The 19878-nt window shown below is 40.3% G+C and overlaps 1 protein-coding gene across 2 annotated transcripts; it reads right to left on the reverse strand.

The window, feature by feature from the left end:
- Window positions 1–469: 469 nt before the first annotated feature.
- On the reverse strand, window positions 470–18829 carry LOC128490897 (17-beta-hydroxysteroid dehydrogenase 13-like). 2 transcript variants are annotated; one of them, XM_053463023.1, is made up of 7 exons: window positions 18573–18829; window positions 14519–14626; window positions 13802–13933; window positions 10486–10592; window positions 8872–9009; window positions 4211–4327; window positions 470–707 (listed from the first exon to the last, which is right to left on the reverse strand). In XM_053463023.1, exons 1-7 carry the CDS (start codon window positions 18780–18782, stop codon window positions 599–601), a joined length of 921 nt encoding a protein of 306 aa, XP_053318998.1. In that variant the 5' UTR covers window positions 18783–18829; the 3' UTR covers window positions 470–598. The 2 variants fall into 2 exon arrangements, with proteins under 2 accessions (XP_053318998.1, XP_053319009.1); XM_053463034.1 differs by lacking the exon at window positions 4211–4327.
- Between the last annotated feature and the right edge of the window lie 1049 nt (window positions 18830–19878).

The following is a 19878-nucleotide window of genomic DNA, read 5'->3' on the forward strand; positions in this document are numbered from 1 at the left end:
CCATTAAAATCAGATCACTAATCATTTACAACATTAACATCTACACTATTTCTTTGATGTTATTTTATTGGACATGATTGGCATTTCTGTAAAAAACAAGGACATTTCTAAGTGACCCCAAATCTTTGAACGGCAGTATAAATATATAAATAGGCCGTGTTCAACCATTTATGTGTTCTGGCTCACCCTAACAGGCTCAAGCTGTCTTTTAATTCTTTACACTGCTTCTTAAAATGAATAAGCTAATCACTGATTTTAAGAATGCATGTGAAGGACTGACTAATTGAAATTATTTTTTTAAAAAGCTGTGTAAAGGAGGATCCTAGCTATACTTTTCATGGCAATTAAACAGAATCTAATTTAAAATCCAGCTTACCATAAGCTTTTTTAAAAGTGTACTATTTTTTTATTACTTCTCAAATATATGTCAATATGTCATGTAGGTGATTCAAAGCAAGCATTTTACCATAACCACCATGGAGAATAAATCAATGTTTTTTGTCTGTTATCTACTAATAATGCTTATATATTAAAATAGACATGGCTATGATTCCAGGCTACAAGCTTTGTATTGATGCACATCTGTGAAAAAATAGGTTTAAAAAGTCTTCTGTTTCTCACTGCATTCCTTCTTGGTACGCAAAGGGGTGTAAAACTCAACTTCTTGCATCTTGTTGAGTTTTGCAATGACTCGCTCAGGAAGGAACCTGTTCAAGAAAACAAAGCCCATCATAGTTAGAAATAATTATTTAAAATAGATTCTGTCTTAGTTAATACGTGATTGGTTCCAGAGATATTGCACTTTTCTATGTTATTTTTTTTTTACAGATATTTTTTAATTTTTGTGTTTCCAGCTTACAAAGACACTTCAGCCATCATATGCACTTTAACCCCTAGAGGGCAAAGTGGGCCTCCACGGCCAGCTACATGAACATACATGTTCAAACTCTGCCCTGCATTTAGGGAAAACCTTCCGTAATACAGCAGGGCAGTGTGGGGACCAGCCCTGACATACCCCAACTAAACAACCCCTTTAATGCGGTGATCGCATCATGGACGCAATACCGGCATTGAGTGGGGTTAATGCTGCACAATCGGTCTCATGGAAGCTTGTTGAGATAAAGTGAAAATCAAACTGGTGCAATGGAGCATCAGCACTGATACAGAGAAAAAAAAAAGCCTAAAAGCAATGACATGGAATACAAAGGTGCTTCCAGGTCAGCCACTCTCAGTCAGCTCTAGAGCAGTTAAAAGTGGAGCAGAGCCAGTCAGGAGTGTGCTGATGATGACGTATACACGTAAAACTATACAAAAAAAAAAACAGACACATATAATACAAATAATAATGTATGTAAAGAGTTAAATGAAAATACACTATACAAGCATAGTTTACATAAGAAGATATATTTCAGAAATATGCCAGCTTTTTGCTTTTCTCATGCGCCCACTTTTGTGGGCCACAACTCCATCCCTCTTATAAGCTTGGCTGAGGGTGATGGGAGTTGTAATCCACAAAAGCGATTGCACGAGAAAAGCAAAAAGCTGTTATCAGCCCTTTTCTTAAAAGTAATAATAATATGTATGTGGGTGTAGGTATATTTTTTTTTATTATTTGTGTTTTATTTCTGTATTTTTGTGACAGCAGGGATCAGACCAATTTTTCAGTGTGTAGATTAGCTCGCAACCTGTTGGCAAACTTTTTTAACGTAATAAAAGATAAAAGAATTCTAAAGCATTTTTTACATTATTTTAAATTATTTATTTTATGTCTTTTTACTTTTCTGGGGCTCCTGATTGAGACTGGGAACGCCATACATCCATTCATGAATGTACGGGTCTTCATCCAAATCCCCTATGCATTTGGATGCAAAAACGCCCAAAATATAAAGTGACAGCTGTCATATGCATTAGAGTCAATATAATGGCTAGACTGTACCTTTCAGTAATAAAAAGTTTTTTTCAATAAACTAATGCTACAGATGACAGGGCCTCTACTGTTTAATGTTTTGGTGACACTTAGGAAACATAGAAAGTGATGGCAGATAAGAACCAATTGGCCCATCTAGTTTGCCCAATCTCTGAATACTTAGTACATGGTCTTATCTTATATATAGGATAGCATCTCATGCATGCTTAAGCTCTTCTACTATACTGACCTCTACCACTTCTGCTGGAAGCATATTCTGTGTATGGACTACCCTCCCAGTAAAGTAATATTTCCTGATTTTACTTTTAAACCCCTCCCCATCTATTTTTTTTCTTCTTTTAAATATACTCTCCTCCTTTATCGTGTTGATTCCCTTTATGTATTTAAATGTTTCTATCATATCCCCATCACATTTTCCTTCCAAGCTATACATGTTAAGATTGTTTAACCTCTCCTGGTAAGTTTTATCCTGCAATACATGAACACATTTTGTAGCCCTTGATAGTCTTTCTGAAAAATGTGATTCAGTAACAGAACACGTATGGCGATACTGATAAGGATCAATTCTGGGGCAAAGAGCAATATGTTTAGCAATCGACAAGAACACTTAGTTGGTTTCCATTGTGATTGTCACAGAGCTGGATACTCCGACCGACTACCTCCACTGACTTGTGCTCCCTTAGCCTGGGACAACACACTTTCCCTGGTTTTCCCAGTCACTGGCCGAGTGAACTGGGTCTAGGGTATAACCAACGCTGGATATACCCATAGAGATTAACAATACAATATGGTCCCAACCTCCACTATCTATTACTGGCCAAAATCAGTTCCAAGGCTTGGCTTAGGTAAATGTCTGTAGGCACTGGTGGGGGGGCTGACTTATACAACATATTATTGCACCATGGAGGGGGGGTCTGACATTAAACTGAAATAATGGCGGTCGCTCCCTGTTGCATATCCTGGCTGTCTGTTGGAGATAATCCCCTCAGCAAGTGATGGGATGATATCTTTACAAAGCCAGGGCCCATAGTCAATAGGGAGGAGGCTGGCTCTCAGGCCTCTCCAGCGGCCCCAGTGATGGAGGGTTCCGTCAGAGTGAGTATTTGACATCTAACCCCTTGACGAGAATTGACGTGCCTGGCACGCCATGGGGTTAAACGTAGAAACCAATCGTGCATGGATAGTTTCACTGTACTCAGGAAATGTTGCTGAACATATATTGGGGTGTTGTTTGAGAGTGACATATACCAGGAGCTATAAATTCATACCTGAAGTACTATGTGTGTGAAAAAAAAATACTACCACAAAAAACTTGTGGTCAAATTAGTGGACAGAAATTTGGAATACCCTGGGCTGTCTAGTTTTCAAAAATATATGGTTTCATTTGGTAAAATGAATTGGCTGGGTTCAAAGATGTCCCAAATAGGACATGGGCACATGATCACCAAATGTCAAAGTTCAACATTGAAAAATGTGCACCTCCCAAATGTGGCCTTTCATCCCCCAAACAAGCTGACAAACCCATGCATGAGTTGAATAACTGTACTCAGGAGGTGTTGCTGAACACATATTTGGGTGTTGTTTGACAGTGAAATATACCAGGATTGATAAATTAATATCTGGAATACAATGTTTATGAAAAAATACTCCCACAAGCTTTGGCTGGTAGTAGTTAGGAAAGGGATAAAATACTAGCATTTGAATTAGCTTGGAGTGTCTAGTTTTCAAAGATATATGGCTTGATGGGGTAAATTGAACTGACCGACTTCAAATATGTCCCAAATAGGACTGGGGGCAGTATGATCAGATTTTTTTTTTTAAATGATTTTGAAATAGCAAAAAGCTTCCTGTAATTATTGCCCTATAACTTGTAAAAAACAAACAAACATAAAAACATCTGAAATTTCTGAACTCTAAGGACAATTATTACAATGTATTTAACAGTTTTTTCATTAGATTTGTATATATTTAATGTAATTTATCTATCTAAAGAAAGCCCTTCTTGTCCTGAAAAAAATATAAACTTGTGTCAGTACAATAAATGAGAAAGAAGAAATTTACAGCTAAACAGGAACACCGCAGAAAAGTTTAACGAAGGGTACAAAAAACAGCTCTGTCCCTAAGGACATATTTTACCTTTCACGGATTTGACCCTAAAAATGTATAGGACACCTAATAGCAGTTAGCAGCACTACCAACAAACTCCTAACACCACAAAAACATATCTTGTAAATGTATCTATGTACATTTATATTTTATTGCTATATCATATGTTGAACTTACTTTTGCAACAGCAAGGAGTATTTTACAGAAGTGGGCACAATAATCATCTTCTTGTTAGTCAAAATCCCATCTATTAGATGTGTGACAACATCCTCGGGCTTTAGCACTGGCCATAATCTGAAAATATTAAAATAATTATACTGATTAACTACCGCAAATATGTGTTATCAGAGTACATTTTTTCTCTCATGTCATAAGTAAACAATGGTGAGATAAGGACCACCAGTTTTTACTGAGCAAGAACTTCCTTAAAATATTGCAATATTTTTGCTATCTGTGTTTGTGGCTTGCAGGGGGTAATGTTAATGAGAATTGTGGTCAAATAATCTGCAGTTTCAATTTCAAATTTCCACAAACAATATTAAAAATCACTGAACATATACCTAATGGATATCGTTCATTGTGTAGTTGTCATCAATGTTTGACATCAGTCAGCTATATCTATATGTGTGTGTGTATGTATGTATGTATGTATGTATATATTTATATGTACTGACATGCCCCACTCACCACCTATTTCCTCTTTAAATGGAGGTGTTTCTCACGATATCAGATCTTGGTGCAAATACTGGCCATGGAGGTCTCTGTCCTGTAAGTCTTCACCCGATGGAGAGTTAAATACCACACATAAAACCCTCTCCAAAAATGCAGGTACCCCAAATCCATGTCTGAGCTCCACAATCTTTAGACTCTCTGGTAATTGGGGAAAAGTGGCACTCTATACCAGGGGGCACCAGTGCAGGTGGTGGGAGAATAGGTGCAGCTGCAGGAGCCTGCGGACGAGAAGGATCAGTGTGGGCAAGGACTGTCTGCAAGGCCTGGGCAAACTGATCCATCTAGGTCTGGGCTTTAAATTTGGGCTTCACAGGCTAACATCTTTTGGCCTATCTCTGTGGGATCTATAGGTAACCCTTGTTAGTGTAAGAGAGTAAGCCTGGCTTCAGACAACAACTCAGTGTAAACTGGAAGAGAACAGTAGGAGACGAATATCCCAGACTACACCAACCAAGGGTACTGAAAGAATGAAGGTTCTGGGCCAATATAGTAAGCCTGGAGTGAAAACTAGGTGACTGGGGTCATCAGAGGTCATATATGCACGTCATTCATGCACATGGGAGTAGCAGTGATCATGTGACTGCTTACCTCAACAGGGAGGTACGCATTCTGGCTGTGAGGTAGACGTTTTGGAGCTGGTCCTTTTTTAGAGTGCTTGTAACTAAGACTGCCAGTTCAGTTTCATATAAGGATCAGGTGTGTGTGTCACAACATTCTGACTCTACATGGGCATTAAAGTGCTGATGATTGCACGTTATCTTATAGTAGAATATATGCGTTGCATTAATTCTTTGTTAGTTTTTTGTGATATACACAATAAAGGCCTTTAAAATAGGGATTCTGGATGTTTATCCTCTATGAGGCACGGTAAGTTGAGGTTGAGATGAAATATTTCATTTCATCAACCTGTACATTACCGAGTGCCAGTAAAAAGTGGATTTCAGTTTTAAAAAAACAATGGTACTGCATTGTTGAGCTGATAATGCTAATAACGGCATGGGGTGTCATACACTATGATACACACACACTGACACCGTATGCTGACACAGATGCTAACACTATCCATTAACATCGCACACTGTTACGACTGGTACCGGGGTCTGGTTGGAGTCTCTATGCAGGGACAGGTTCGGGATCAGAACCCTGCATGGGGCAGATGGGTGTAGATGCACCTAGAAAGCTTTAAGCATCTTTCTAGGCACAATCTACAGAAACAGGACTGACTACAGACTGGGAAACAAGCAGACGGTGGCCAATTAGTAGATGAACTGACAGACAAGGCCAGGCAAGGTCGTACACAATAACGCAAAAATGTGGTACACTGGGTTGAGACTGAGGCATGCATTAAGAATAGTCCAAGGTCAAATAGCAAGATGATCAATGTAAACAGAATCCAAAGCCACTGTATGCTAATGCCATACACTAACACACATTCAAACACCATACAGTAAAATACACAGACAGACTAACACAAACTAACACCAAAAACACATTATAATTTTCTAACAGATTAATATAATGAAAGTTTCTGCACATGTAGAACTATCATTTGGTGTCACCAATTATTTTAGGTTTTTGCTGTACATAAGCGGAAGGCTCCATGGAAAAAATGTTTTACTGGGATTAAGTCCGGTCTAATTAATCTTTTCTGAAAGATAGTCTTGTGCCAAGAACAGAAAAAGCAATGACCTGTACATAGGGTCAACTGTAAACTCGTAAACAGAATATTAATTTTATTAAAGTCATGTGACACTGTTTTATTAAATAGACCCGAAGTTGCCAAAAAACATAAGACATTCTTATGTTCTGTCTTTTAGACCGGTAAAGTGGTGTTTAACCCCTTAAGGACAATGGGCGGTCCTTAAACCCATTGAAAACAATGCATTTTGAGCCCGTACATGTACGGGGTTTGTCATTAAGGGGTTAAGAACACTATTGCAGTACTACTCACTGTATCACATCTGTTAACATGATCATATGCACACACATGTACTAACCTGTCTCAAGCTATACTGGAAAAAAGGATTATGTGCATCTTCCTATGGGATCACGTAAACAGATGTGATACGGTGAGCAATATTGCAACAGTGTTCATAAGTGTTCTTAAATACAGTGGTTGCTTTTATCTTTCAACACTTCTCAATACCTAAACATTCTGTTCTTCCAAAAAGGAGAACCCAGGAAATACAAATTAATATTTCATAACTTCATACCTTGTGTACTTATATTTAGTGTATAGGTCCAGTTTATGTTCTGGGGAAAAGGTACAGATGTGGAGCTGTGTTTTGTTGCAATGGTGCTCTATGATGATGAGCATATCGACAGGCTAGTTAAAAAGTCATCACTGATCCCTTTTAAAGTGTCACTGGTCTCAAATTGATGATATAATCTGTGATGTCATATTCCATTAGGAAGGCACATGACTAAAGGTAAGAGAACATAAACTGTGTTTTGGAGGACTTTTGTGAGGTGGAATTTCCACAGCTTTTAAAATCAAAATCCCTAGCAATTCAAGTAAAAAAACATAGGAAATATAATTCTGCACATTGATACCTACCAGTGGCAACCTTGCAGATATTAAACATACATTTCACTGAATTCTACTAAGAAAGCTCGACTTAAATCTGTGAAAGCTGCTGGAACATATCTAATTGTCAGCTTGTTTAAATTCCCACATTAAAAGAATTTAAAACATTGGATCTTGAATACCATGTGTTGTGGACTGTTCTATCTTCACATAAAATATATTTAGAGTTAGCAATCTGGAATAAACTCAATTTCATCTCCCATCTCTTCTTCCTTCTTTTGCTTTCCTCTCACCACTTTTTTCCTTCTACATCTCTGCTCACCTTTAAAAAATTCTGTTGCCAAGGATTGTTGCATTATGTACCCATATTGTTAACAGCTCTAGTACCAAGCTGATGTTACTACTTGTAAATGTATTGTTATGTATCCTAGAAATGCTGTAACTATATTTAACATGAACCATTCTCGGTAAATGAAACTTCCTGGCTGTAACACTATGTTATTGCTATATTCTTATATACATGTTAACTTTACATTGGCTTGTTACTCCAGATTACTTTTTAAAAGTTTGTAAAACCTAATAATCTTCAAGTGCGATAAAATAGATTTACAATAAAAACATGAAGTGTGGACATGGAGATGTGACAAACAAAAGAAGGAACAATTCTATTTTTTACTTTTAATGCAAATCACTCAGTTTTGCATGTTTTGCAGGTTCCAGTGCATTTTACTGAATGCAATTTGGTGCTGGTATTCTTTAGCTATTGGAGTTAGGAGGGCTCTGGAACAAACATGGTACAGAAGAGAGCTTACGTGCTTTGTATGCTTGCACTACTGCACAAGTTGATGTTTGAGCTATCAGGATGAGAATATGCTGGAGATTTGTAGACTTTTAGAACAGGTTCCATGGAAAGTGCCTGGCACTGTTTGGAGGACTAAAAGTGTGAGGAAGCAGGTTTTACTTGTTTTTTTAGATGTAATAGGTATATTGAAATTTTCTGATGCAGCTGTTGTCTACACTCTAAGCCAATTAAAGAGTTTTCCTTTCCGTTATCTACTTTTGTTCTCTTGTTCTCTCCTTATGCTCCCTCTTGTCCTCCTTCTTTTCTCTCTTCTGTCATTTCTTTCCTCTTTTCTCTCTCTCCTCCTCCTCCTTATATCTTCTCCCCTCTATCTTCCTCCACCACCATTTCTATCATTTATTTTGTATTTTCACCGTTCTCTCCTGCTCCTCCCCCCTCTTTTCTACTCTCTTTTTCTCCTTACTTTCTCTCTTGTTGCTCCTCTTCTTTTCTATTTTCGTCGCCTTTCCTTTTGTTTCTCTGTTTTTATCCTCTCCTTTTTGATTTGTCTGTTCTCTGTTTTCTTCTTTTGTCTTCTGAATGAAACTGGCAAATAAGCAAACCGGGGCTTGACATTTCTCAGCCGTTTGGAAGCCACCACTTTTACTAATGTTTCTGCTGATACTTATAAACACATTCTAACACTGTAACACAATAAATGGCGTTGCATATTTAAATTTTCCCAAGATATGATGTGGTAAAGGCCAAAATGTAGGGGTCTGAAAATTTGTTTCGTACCTTGTACTTGGGTTTTGAACAAATCCAGTGTTTACAAATACAGGACAGAGACAAGATGTTTTAATTCCATTTTTCCCCAGGGCTTCAAGTTCTGCTGTCAAGCACTCATGAAAACCAACTGCCCCAAACTTACTAGCACTGAAATAAATAATGAAAAACATCTGTCAACACATAGTATTAGTTGTATTATATAGGCCTGTATTGAGATGAGTCATGAAACTGTGCTTTTTTAATTTTTGTTTTTAAATGTGCATTGGGGTGTTAAAACTTTTCCTTAAGGATGACAGGAGCTTTTTGGACAAGGTCATGGGGCAAATCATTGGTAATTTAGTATGAAACGGCAACAAATATTTGTAGATGTCTTGTGGCAGATGCCCCCCTCCCATGCTTTCATTTGTGTTTCTGCTTTGCATTTGTAAGTGAACTTGTTCACTGGGAGCACAGCCAGCACACAATTTAGACAGCTTATTGTCTACCTTCTGACCCTTGACCACAGGTATAAATGCAGGGATGTATGGGTAGCATTTACCTTGGGACTCTGTAGAGACAGCTTTTGAAGCAATGATCTAAGGAGTTCATATGCCCATGAAACATACTGGAGACACCAGCCTTCTTTGCAGAAATGGGACAGGCAGGCTGTTTAGAAGGGCAGAGGTGGCACAGATAGGTTGCTTCAGGGGCAAATGTGACACAGGCAGGCTACTTCAGTGGGGACAGAAATTGGGACAGGCAGGCTGTTTAGGGGGCAGCAGTGGCACAGGTAGGCTGTTTTAGGTGCAGCCGTGGCACAGGCAGGCTGTTTTAGGGGCAGCAGTGGCACAGACAGGCTGCTTCAGGGGCAGCGGTGGCACAGGCAGGTTGTTTTAGGGACAGAGGTGGCACAGACAGGCTGTTTTAAGGGCAGACGCCTACCATGTCAAAGTCTGGCTTACCGTATAGTGATAGGGGTTATGCTGCACTACCGTCAATGTCTGGCTCAGTATATAGTAATATAGTAATGGGAGTTGTAACATATCTGTTCTGTAAATATTATTTATTTAAACTTCTTTTATTTATGTTATTTTTTTTTTCAGTTTCTAGTTTTTTCCAGTTGACATACAGTTTACAAATTTGTGAAATAAATATTCTTGCCAACATTATTTTTTTTTTGGGGGGTGCCAAATACAGGCTCCGCCCCGGGTGGCAAATACTCTAGTTACGCCCCTGGCCTCATGTTTTGTTTGATTGTTTTTTGTTTTAATTACAGGCATTTCTAAGTGAAACACCAGAGAAGCAGGGGATTCTGAAAAGAAATGTGTGGGCATAACTCCCCTTTTGTCCATAGCAAAATATTGTAGTGACTCGGTAATTACGGTAATCAAATGCTTCTAATAATGTTCATCATGAAAACCATTACAATCAACTGGGGTTTTCAAGTCTGATATGCATGAGGGAAAGGGGCCGGTTGGGATCCTTGCATATCATTAAATCAAATTAAAATAAGCATGAGTCTGGTTTAGTCCGTGTAAACCTAGGTGGAGCAACACATTTAATACCAATGTAATAAACCTAAGGTCCACAAAACACATTTCAACATTATAATACACTGAATTGCCACCCAGTAATGATACTTACCAATAATCCACTAGGTAACATAATCCAACATGACCAGCTATTGAAGCCACTGTAACTATGTGACCTCTATTTTTCTTCATCATAGCAGGCAGGAAGGATTTAGCAGTCTTAAATTAAAAAGAAGCATGTTATCAATTCGTTTTTAATAGCACAAATAAAAATACTTAGTACGATGTATGAACAAAACAAGTTAACCATTTAAATTGGCCTGCCCACCTCTCAAAATGCTCCACCCCAGCAAACCATACACTAGATTTATACATCACCCATGCACAAACTATCTCCCTGTGCCTGTATAGTGTTACTATATATACATAATGCTATGCTTCCAACTCTCCGGGGACATTTTCGGGAAGGCCCTTTTCTATTTCAGCATGACTGTGCCCCAGTGCACAAAGTAAGGTCCATAAAGATATGGTTGGATGAGTTTGATGGAAAAGAACTTGACTGACCCGCACAGAGCCTTGACCTCAACCCCATCAAACATCTTTGGGATGAACTAGAATGGAGATTGTGGGCCAGGCCTTCTCATCGGACATCAGTGTCTGAACTCACAAATGCTCAACTAGAGGAGCAGGAGAAAATCCCCACAGAAAAGCTCTAATATCTTGTGAAAAGCCTTCCTAGAAGTGTGGAAGCTGTTATAGCTGCAAAGAGGGGGGGGGCAACTATTTACAGTATTCACGTCTATGTACTTAGAATGTAATGTCATAAAAGTAACTGTGTAATGATCAGGTGTCCCAATATTTTTGTCAATATTTTTAGTGTATATATTAGACTAATGCATTTGTTTTGTTTTTTAAACAAAAATGTTATGCTTATGTGTGTGATTGATGGGCCCAACAACCTGTGGGATTTTTTCCTTACTTTTTTCACTTTGGCCAATCAGCATTTACAAGAGGAAGGGACAAGCTTTATAAAATAAATATATAATATATAAGTGGGCTGACACTTGTCATTTTAACTTGTCAGTATCAGCATTTACAGAATGATGAGAGTTGGAGTGTGAGATAGCTGAGGCAGTGACAGCTTAACAGAGACTGAGATTTATGCTCATTGCTCATATACAATACTACAATTTAATTAATAAAGTAATAATAGTTTATTTTGGTGTGGTGGATTGGAGAAACTGTAGTCTACTGCTGTAGTGTATGTATATACCGTATTGGCTCGAATATAGGCCGCACTTTTTCCCCCCACTTTAAGTCTTTAAAGTGGGGGTGCGGCCTATATTCTAGCGCCCGACGCCCGGGACATGTAGTCCCGGGCGCCGGGCAGGCAGCAGGGTTAGGATACAGATCCCCCGCAGCGGTGCAGGGGACCTGCATCCTACTCTCTGATACGCTCAGACAGCCTCCTCTGCCAGCACTTACCACGGAGTGCCGGCACGGGAGGTTGTCTAAGCGCATCGTGCAGACGTTCACCGGCAGCAGCGATGCGCGTAAACAGCACATCGTGCAGACGTGCCGGCAGCGGAGGTTGTTTACAACCCGGGAGTCTGCTCTGGTAAGTCTTGGGGGTAGAGGTAAAACGCATCGTGCGGACGTTCACCGGCAGCAGCGATGCGTTTTACCTCTACCCCCAAGACTTACCAGAGCAGACTCCCGGGTGTCTTGCGGGGCCGGCGGGGGACATCTACGCAATACGCGTATACAACTTCCGGTGCCGGCACTCAGCGGATGTGCAGGCACCGGAAGATGTATACGCGTATTGCGTAGATGTCCCCCGCCGGCCCCGCAAGACATCCGGGAGTCTGTTCTGGTAGGTCGGGGGGGCAAAGTGGCAGCATATCTCGGGGGGGGGGGCAGTGGCAGCATATCTCGGGGGGGAGGACAGTGGCAGCATATCTCAGGGGGGGAGGAGGACAGTGGCAGCATATCTCGGGGGGGAGGACAGTGGCAGCATATCTCGGGGCGGGAGGACAGTGGCAGCATATCTGGGGGGGGCAGTGGCAGCATATCTCGTGGGGGGAGGACAGTGGCAGCATATCTCGGGGGGGGACAGTGGCAGCATATCTCGGGGGGCAGAGTGGCAGCATATCTCGGGGGGGACAGAGTGGCAGCATATCTCGGGGGGGGGACAGAGTGGCAGCATGTCTATTAAAAAAACTTTTTCGTGCGGGCTATATACGGGGGCGGCCTATATCCGAGCCAATACGGTAATTTACACATACCACTTACACAGACTACATCAGACATTTTTTCCCAATTTATTTTATAACAAAACCTTTAGTCAGCACACAAAAAAATAATTTGTGACAAAATTAGGCATTTGAGTGTGCTTGCCCACAGGGTGTTTTAGTTGTTAAATAAATACTGTTCTGTTCCTAAATAGAGTTTAGTTGCCCATTTATGCTACCAGCCAAACCTCTAATTTGTGGACAAATTCATTTTTTATCATCTTTATTATCATATCATATTTTCTCCTTTGTTGATAAATAAATATTGGTGACAAAACCAGGTATTCTTCTGGGCTAGCTCACGTCTTTCAGTTGTTTAAAATTGAAAACCTGTTCCAAAGTACTAGTTTAATACTGTTGCCCATTTACGCTACCTGACAAACCTCTAATTTGTGGATAATACAAAATATTTTTATTATCTTCAATTAATTGCTGAATAAATAAAAGGCAACATACTCAACCCCCAGAGAACCAGCACCCGGTTGAGCAGATGGCTTTCTTGAAAGTCAATCTTCCCAAATTAGGCTACCCACCTCTCAATATTCAAACTAGTGAGTGAGGGCTAGTGTCTCCTTCCTTACTCTGAGTAATTATTTTTTATTCATTTTGCTAAATTCAGTCCTGACCCACAGTGCTGCATGTGCCTATCATTTGCCAGTGTCTACCTGCCCAGTGTCCTACTACTACTGCTGCTGCATCTCTTTTGACCGTCCTTACTTTGGGTGAACCTTTTTTTAAAAAACAAAAATCTATAATGAAAGATGAGTCCAGAAGCTGACCGGGACCTCCCCCCTTTGACTTTCTGTGCTATAGAAAACACCCAACAAACATTAGTAGCCCAAAATAAAAGGCAATTAACAGAGGAAGAAATAGGGACAAAGGGGCCTTAAGAGGGAATGTCCCCTCTAAACAGGGGAATTTGTTTAGAGGAGACAATTCAGGAGTGAACAATTCAAGTTTATGAAGGATTGGTATACTACCAAAAATAATCTGTATGCATTCAGGTCAATTTGTTGTCATCACGGTAACAGTTTCCTCCTAATATTTTTCTTTAAATAATGGTTGTTTTTTTTTAAAAATAATAAATTAAACACACCTCCACTGTAAATTATAAAACTAAGCTTTTATTGTACATACCCAGAAATGAGCAAGGATGTTGACATCAAATGTTGTCTCAATTTGATGATCATGTAGCTGAAGCAGTTCTGCTCCAAATATCACACCTGCGTTGTTTATTAGGATATCAACATCTCCAATCTCTTTCTTAACCTGTGTAGAATCAGCACTGTTAGAACTTCTCCTAGTGCAGCCTATACATATATGGAATTAGACAATCTTCAGAACAATAGTAATGGATGTAAGGCCATAATAAATTTTGTATAACTCCAAGCTGACGTGAATAGCTTATAGACTCCATTATGTAACCGATTTCAAATACATCAGCCCACAGGACTGACCTATTTTGCAGGATACACTGTCCACACTTTCTACAATCCATGAGAGCTATGAACTCTTTGGGTGCAAGAGAAATATTAATATTTTTATGTGTCAGTGCTGCAGAAGTTACATTGCTGTAACAATGGGCCAGTCAGGGGACGATCCAAAGACTTTTTCAAGCACCCGATGCTCCCCATTGCCCACAAAAAGCAGAACTGTTGGGAGATATGCATGTAATCATAAACAAAATCTAAGCACATGTTTATTTGACCAGCAAATATTACAGTTCATATAGCTTTATATTGTTTTCTACATTGGCAAGTGAGATGACCTTAAAACAGGGGTAATTCTAATAACTGATACTATTGGTTAATCAGATTAACAGCATATTTTGAGATATTATTAATGTTTGTGTACCTTCTCTGCAGCGCTGTAAATCTTACATCTATTACTACAGTCCACCACAAAAGCATGTGCTATAGCTCCAAGCTGCCTGCATTCCTCTGCTGTTTCCTCCACACCTTGCTGTAAAACAATTCAATATATTTAGTTAGCTTTATCATCACCCTGTACAATAACCTTCCTCCAGCCATATTTTCATTTCAAATACATATTTCTGTGTGCAAATTAGTACATGCATTATTTAGTTATTCTTGTTATTCTATCTCATTTAAGACTTCCCCCAGGTGCCTCTGCTGAAAGCAGGAAGCATACCATGGTATGATTCTTGCACATGCTCAGATTTCATTCTAGGTGTAGCAGCAATCACATGTATGTTATCTGACCACTGGTGCTTTGCTAGCATATATGTGATTATCTGTTGCATCTGTCTGTCTGGATTATTGCGACTCTACTAAGCAGTCTCCCTCTCTCTCGCTTTTCACCACACCAATCCACCCTAAGACTGCGAACAGTCTAATTTTCCGGTCCCATCACTCTTCTTCTTCTGCCGCCTTGCTCAACTGGCTGCCTATACCCCACCATGAAATTCAAACTCCTAACCCTGACCTACTCTGCCCCCTCCTACACCTCTGCTTTCATATCCAAATACTCTCCTAACTGCTCTCTTTTTTTCATCCCAATTGGTTGATGCCAGAGGAGGACCCTGCAGGCGACCAACAGGCTCACACGCACGGCCTTTTTAACTCCTGACGGCGAACATACGGAGTTCCACAGAAATCCGTAGGTTCGCCTTCAGGGGTTAACTTGGTGCAACTTGGCCGGCAGAGACCACTGGTCTCCCTGCTCTAACAGTTAAAAGTCCGTACAGGTGTACTTCATTGGTTGATGGCAGAGGAGGCCCCTGCAGGCGACCAATGGAGTTGCTCCGGTGCTTGTTGTTTCCTATGAAAAATATCCGGTACCGTTTTCTTTTTAGTTGAATTTCGGGTGCCGCCAGTCATGCTGTGGATGTTACCGGCGATTTAGAGCTTTATCAGGTAGTGCGTACTGCTATTTTCACTGCTTTGTCATGGGCTTCGTGGAGGAGCAGAATCACTGCACTGCCCCCAACCAAAATTCTTTTAACACACAGAGAAGAAATACACTTCCTTTGTCAACAGTGTTCATGATCATCAACTTGCCTGGGTGCCACTCACAAAGGCAAGAGCGCAGAGGGGTCACGTAACAATATATTTTGTGACCCTATGACAATGTTGCAGATATAGAGAAGAAGTTAGATTGAATGTCTGTTATGGTGAGTATATGTTAGTGTGTATGTGCGAGTGAGTGTGTCCTAGTGTGAGTGTGTTTTGGTGTATATATTAGTTACTGGAGGAAATGGTCTAATCACAATAAAAATTCATGGAAGGGACCTGAAATTTTCACAACATTTCACCACTTTACATTAGAAGAGCTAATTATACATTATTTACTTAACTGTGATATTCCTTAACACCTTTACAATGCACTACACACTATTACATCCTGCAATTCCTACAATTGGCTACACAGGATTGGGTTAAAATAGCATATCAAGCAATCAATGATCACTTTCTATGCTCAGATGGTGCTGTTGCAATAACTGGATATTGCGGCATTTAGCAACACCAAAAAAATGTGCAGGGGTCCAACAATCGCATTCTAAGCTAAGTGTCAACTCAGATGCAGGAAGAACTACACTTGCTAAAGTGATATGCGCCTCTAGAGATCTGGAAATGGAACAGAAGTCATAAACATGAATGATAGGAGGGGAAGTCACAAGCACAAATGATATGAGGACGTGCAGGCCAGTGGAATTGGGAGGGCAGGTAGCCAGAGATCAATAGCCAGGTCAATATGCAGGATGCCGGAAGCCGGGATAACCAGTAAACACATCAAGGTTCTGGAGACCAGAGGTCAGGATAATCGGTAGACAAGAAATAAGAGGGGACACGTCCTGGGCTTTCTTAAAGTTCAGTATGAAATAAATATACAATAAATATGTGCAAATAAGTTATAAATATGTGCAAACATATATAAAAAATCATAACAAAAACAAAAAAGAAATACAACATGCATTATCTCATAAATGCTCATGTACAAAATGTGCAATAAATATATAGATACATTAAAATAAATAAGTGAATCGATTAAATAATTAATAAATAAATAATACATTAGTTCAGCAAAGTCCTATTTAATACTACTCGGTTCAATATGTGTTCAGCAACATCTCCTGAGTACAGCCATACCACCAATGCATAGGTTTGTTGGCATGTTTGGGAACTAAAGGCTACATTTGGAACATGCACAATTCAGTTTAGCCTGGAATTTGGACATCTGATCATTCTGCCCCATGCTTCTTTGGGACATCTTTGAAGCCAGCTTATTCAATTTATCTCATTAAAACATATATTTTGAAAACTAGACACCTCAGGGTATTTCAAATGCTCATATTTAAATAGGGCTGGACCGGCCCACAGGGAAACCGGTAAATGTCCCGGTGAGCTGGCAGACCAACAACCAAACTGCCATCATGCGAGATTCAAAGCTGCCCTAAGACCTTCTCCTTTAATGAAATTAGAGCGACCAGCGTGCATGCACAGTGCCGCCCGGTGGCAGTGCCTCAGTGAAGCTCTTTGTTCCACCCCTGTCAAGAAGTAAGGCTCAAGGGGGCGGGCTCACAGAAGACTTCCTTGTGGGGGGGCTGGCTGGGGCATCAATACACAAGGGGGCAAACATACAAAAGCTGGGGTTAACGACAAAGCAGTGTAGAAAATATATTTTTTGTTTTGTTGTGGCTTAGCCTGTCCTGATGTCTGTGTGTTTGGGTGTTGGTATGACAGAGCCTGTCCTGATGTGTGTTTGGGTGTTGGTGTGGCAGAGCCTGTTCTGATGTGTGTGTTTGGGTGTTGGTGTGGCAGAGCTGTCCTGGTGTATGTGTTTTGGTTGTCGATGTGTCTGGTGTGTTTATTTGGGTGTCCGAGTCACAGAGCCTGTCCGATTTTGGGTTTCGGTGTGGCAGAGCCTGTCCTATTTTGGGTTTCGGTGTGGCAGAGCCTGTCCTATTTTGGGTTTCGGTGTGGCAGAGCCTGTCCCGGCATGTGTGTTTTTGGGTGTTGGTGTGACAGAGCCTGTCCTGGCGTGTGAGATTTTGGGTCTCGGTGTGGCAGAGCCTGTCCTGGTGTGTGTTTGGGTGTTGGTGTGGCAGAACCTGTCCTGATTTGTGTGCGTGTGTCTGGCTGTCGGTGTGGCAGAGCCTGTCCTTGTGTGTTTGGGTGACGGTGTGGCAGAGCCTCTCCTGGTGTGTATGTGTTTGGGTGTCGGTGGCAGAGCCTATCCTGGTGTGTTTGTTGGGTGTCGGTTTGGCATAGCCTGTCCTGGTGTGTGTGTGTTTGGGTGTCGGTGTGGCAGAGCCTGTACTGTTATGTGTGTCTTGGTGTCGCTGTGGCAGAGCCTTTCCCAGCATGTGTGTTTTTAAATGCACAAAGCCACCATTAAGAAACTGAACTGGGGGGGGGGTTGCTGAATGCAAAACTGGTGAAATTGTACATTTTTGATACAAAATGCATTTGTTTAACATTAACTTTGGAGGATGTTAATATGAAAATAGCTGCATAAAACATATTCCAATGTATTCATAACATAACAAAAACATAACAAATCTATGTATGTGGGACATGGCTAAAGGAGAATTACTACAAATGAGAGAGGGAGAAATTACAACTGAATAAAGACATAGCAAAAACACTGAAACCCCTTCCACCCTGAAGTGTTAGCTAGTGTAAAATCTCCGTCCTTAAGGGGATAATAGACTGTGCAAAGCCATAAAGTATAAAGTAAATGTTAGAACAAGATGAGGAAGACTCTGTAGATTATCTAAAAACAATCACATGCACATGATAACATGATTTATTGACTAGGTAATCAACAATTCACACTATGAGGGGCTTCTTTATCACAATATGTTTTTAAGCCCCACAAACTAAATTGATAACTAAAAATCCTTACATAAACATCTGGAACTGTAGAAACTAAGAAGTTACTTCACCTTGTTGATATCCCATAAAACGAGAATACTCTGGCGTTTGGCAAATTCGTAAGCTGTGAGTCGTCCCATACCATGACCGGCTCCGGTGATTAGTACAATATTTCCACTAACGGATTTCCCTTTTACCGGGATGAACAATTTCACAAATGACTCAAGAAAGGAATAAATTGCAATGGCGAAAAGAAGTAAGTAATCTAGAATGATATTCATGCTTGCAGTTGAAGTTCAACTTTCCAAATGTCCAACTGGCTGTTTAAGTGCTGGAATTATAATGCAGGTCTCAGTCTCCAGCATAAATTTGTATGAATGCCAAAGCCAGGCACAAACAAGAATATCTTGTTACACTCTTATTCAACTGATTCTACATTCATCTGCACTTACTGTACAGTAAAAAAGAGAACATTTCACAGGTGCAGATCCAAAATTTGATAAGCTTTGAAATGGAGTCGTTGCGATCAATACCCTTTTCCTACTTCATTATTATAGGGTGTTACATTTTACCCCTTTGTGATCAGACTGTTCACAGTTTCTACCCTTCATCAGGGGACTGTCCTCAAAATAATTGAATATCACCCCATATTTCATGGTGCTATTTTTGGGCACACTGCATATGTTGTGTTCCGGGCAAACTCTGCATTTTAAAGTACCGTATTTGCTCAATTATAAGACGACCCCGATTACAAGACGACCCCCCAAAATCAAAATATTAATTTAGGAAAAAAACAAAAAGCCTGAATATAAGACGACCCTATAGGAAAAAAAGTTTTACCAGTAAATATTAATTCATGTAAATATATTTTTTAAATTTCCTTTTATTTGCCAACCTGCCCCCCCCCCAGTTATGCCACTCTGCCCCCAGAAATGCTTTATACCCCCCCTATTTGCCACTCTGCCCCATGATATGCCTTATACCCCTATATTCCACTCTGGCATATAGGGGGTTAAAAGGCATATCATGGGGCTGAGTGGCATATAGGGGGTTAAAATGCATTTCTGGAGGTATATATGCATATCATGGGGCTGAGTGGCATATAGGGGGTTAAAATGCATTTCTGGAGGTCCAGAAATGCATTTTAACCCCCTATATGCCACTCAGCCCCATGATATGCCTTTTAACCCAGCATGTACTGGCTGCCTTGGCTTGATAGGAGTGTGATTGCTGCTAACAGCAATCACACTCCTATCAAGCCAAGGCAGCCAGTACATGCTGGAACCTGGGGATGATAGTAGTGGGATTACAGCCTCCCTATGCCATGCTACAACCCCCACCCCCCTTACACATCCATGCTATCACACACAAACACAC

This window comes from Spea bombifrons, chromosome 1, assembly GCF_027358695.1.
Source record: "Spea bombifrons isolate aSpeBom1 chromosome 1, aSpeBom1.2.pri, whole genome shotgun sequence".
NCBI lineage: Eukaryota > Metazoa > Chordata > Amphibia > Anura > Pelobatidae > Spea > Spea bombifrons.

Bases quoted from the DNA above. Each gene is read 5' to 3' on its own strand.
- LOC128490897 (XM_053463023.1), bottom strand. From the start codon at position 18,782: ATGAATATCATTCTAGATTACTTACTTCTTTTCGCCATTGCAATTTAT. The intron at 13,934-14,518 runs GTACACAAACAT...GATTCTACACAG, and splicing joins TTTACAGCGCTGCAGAGAAG to GTTAAGAAAGAGATTGGAGA. The intron at 708-4,210 runs GTAAGTTCAACA...TTTCTTGAACAG, and splicing joins TACTCCTTGCTGTTGCAAAA to GTTCCTTCCTGAGCGAGTCA.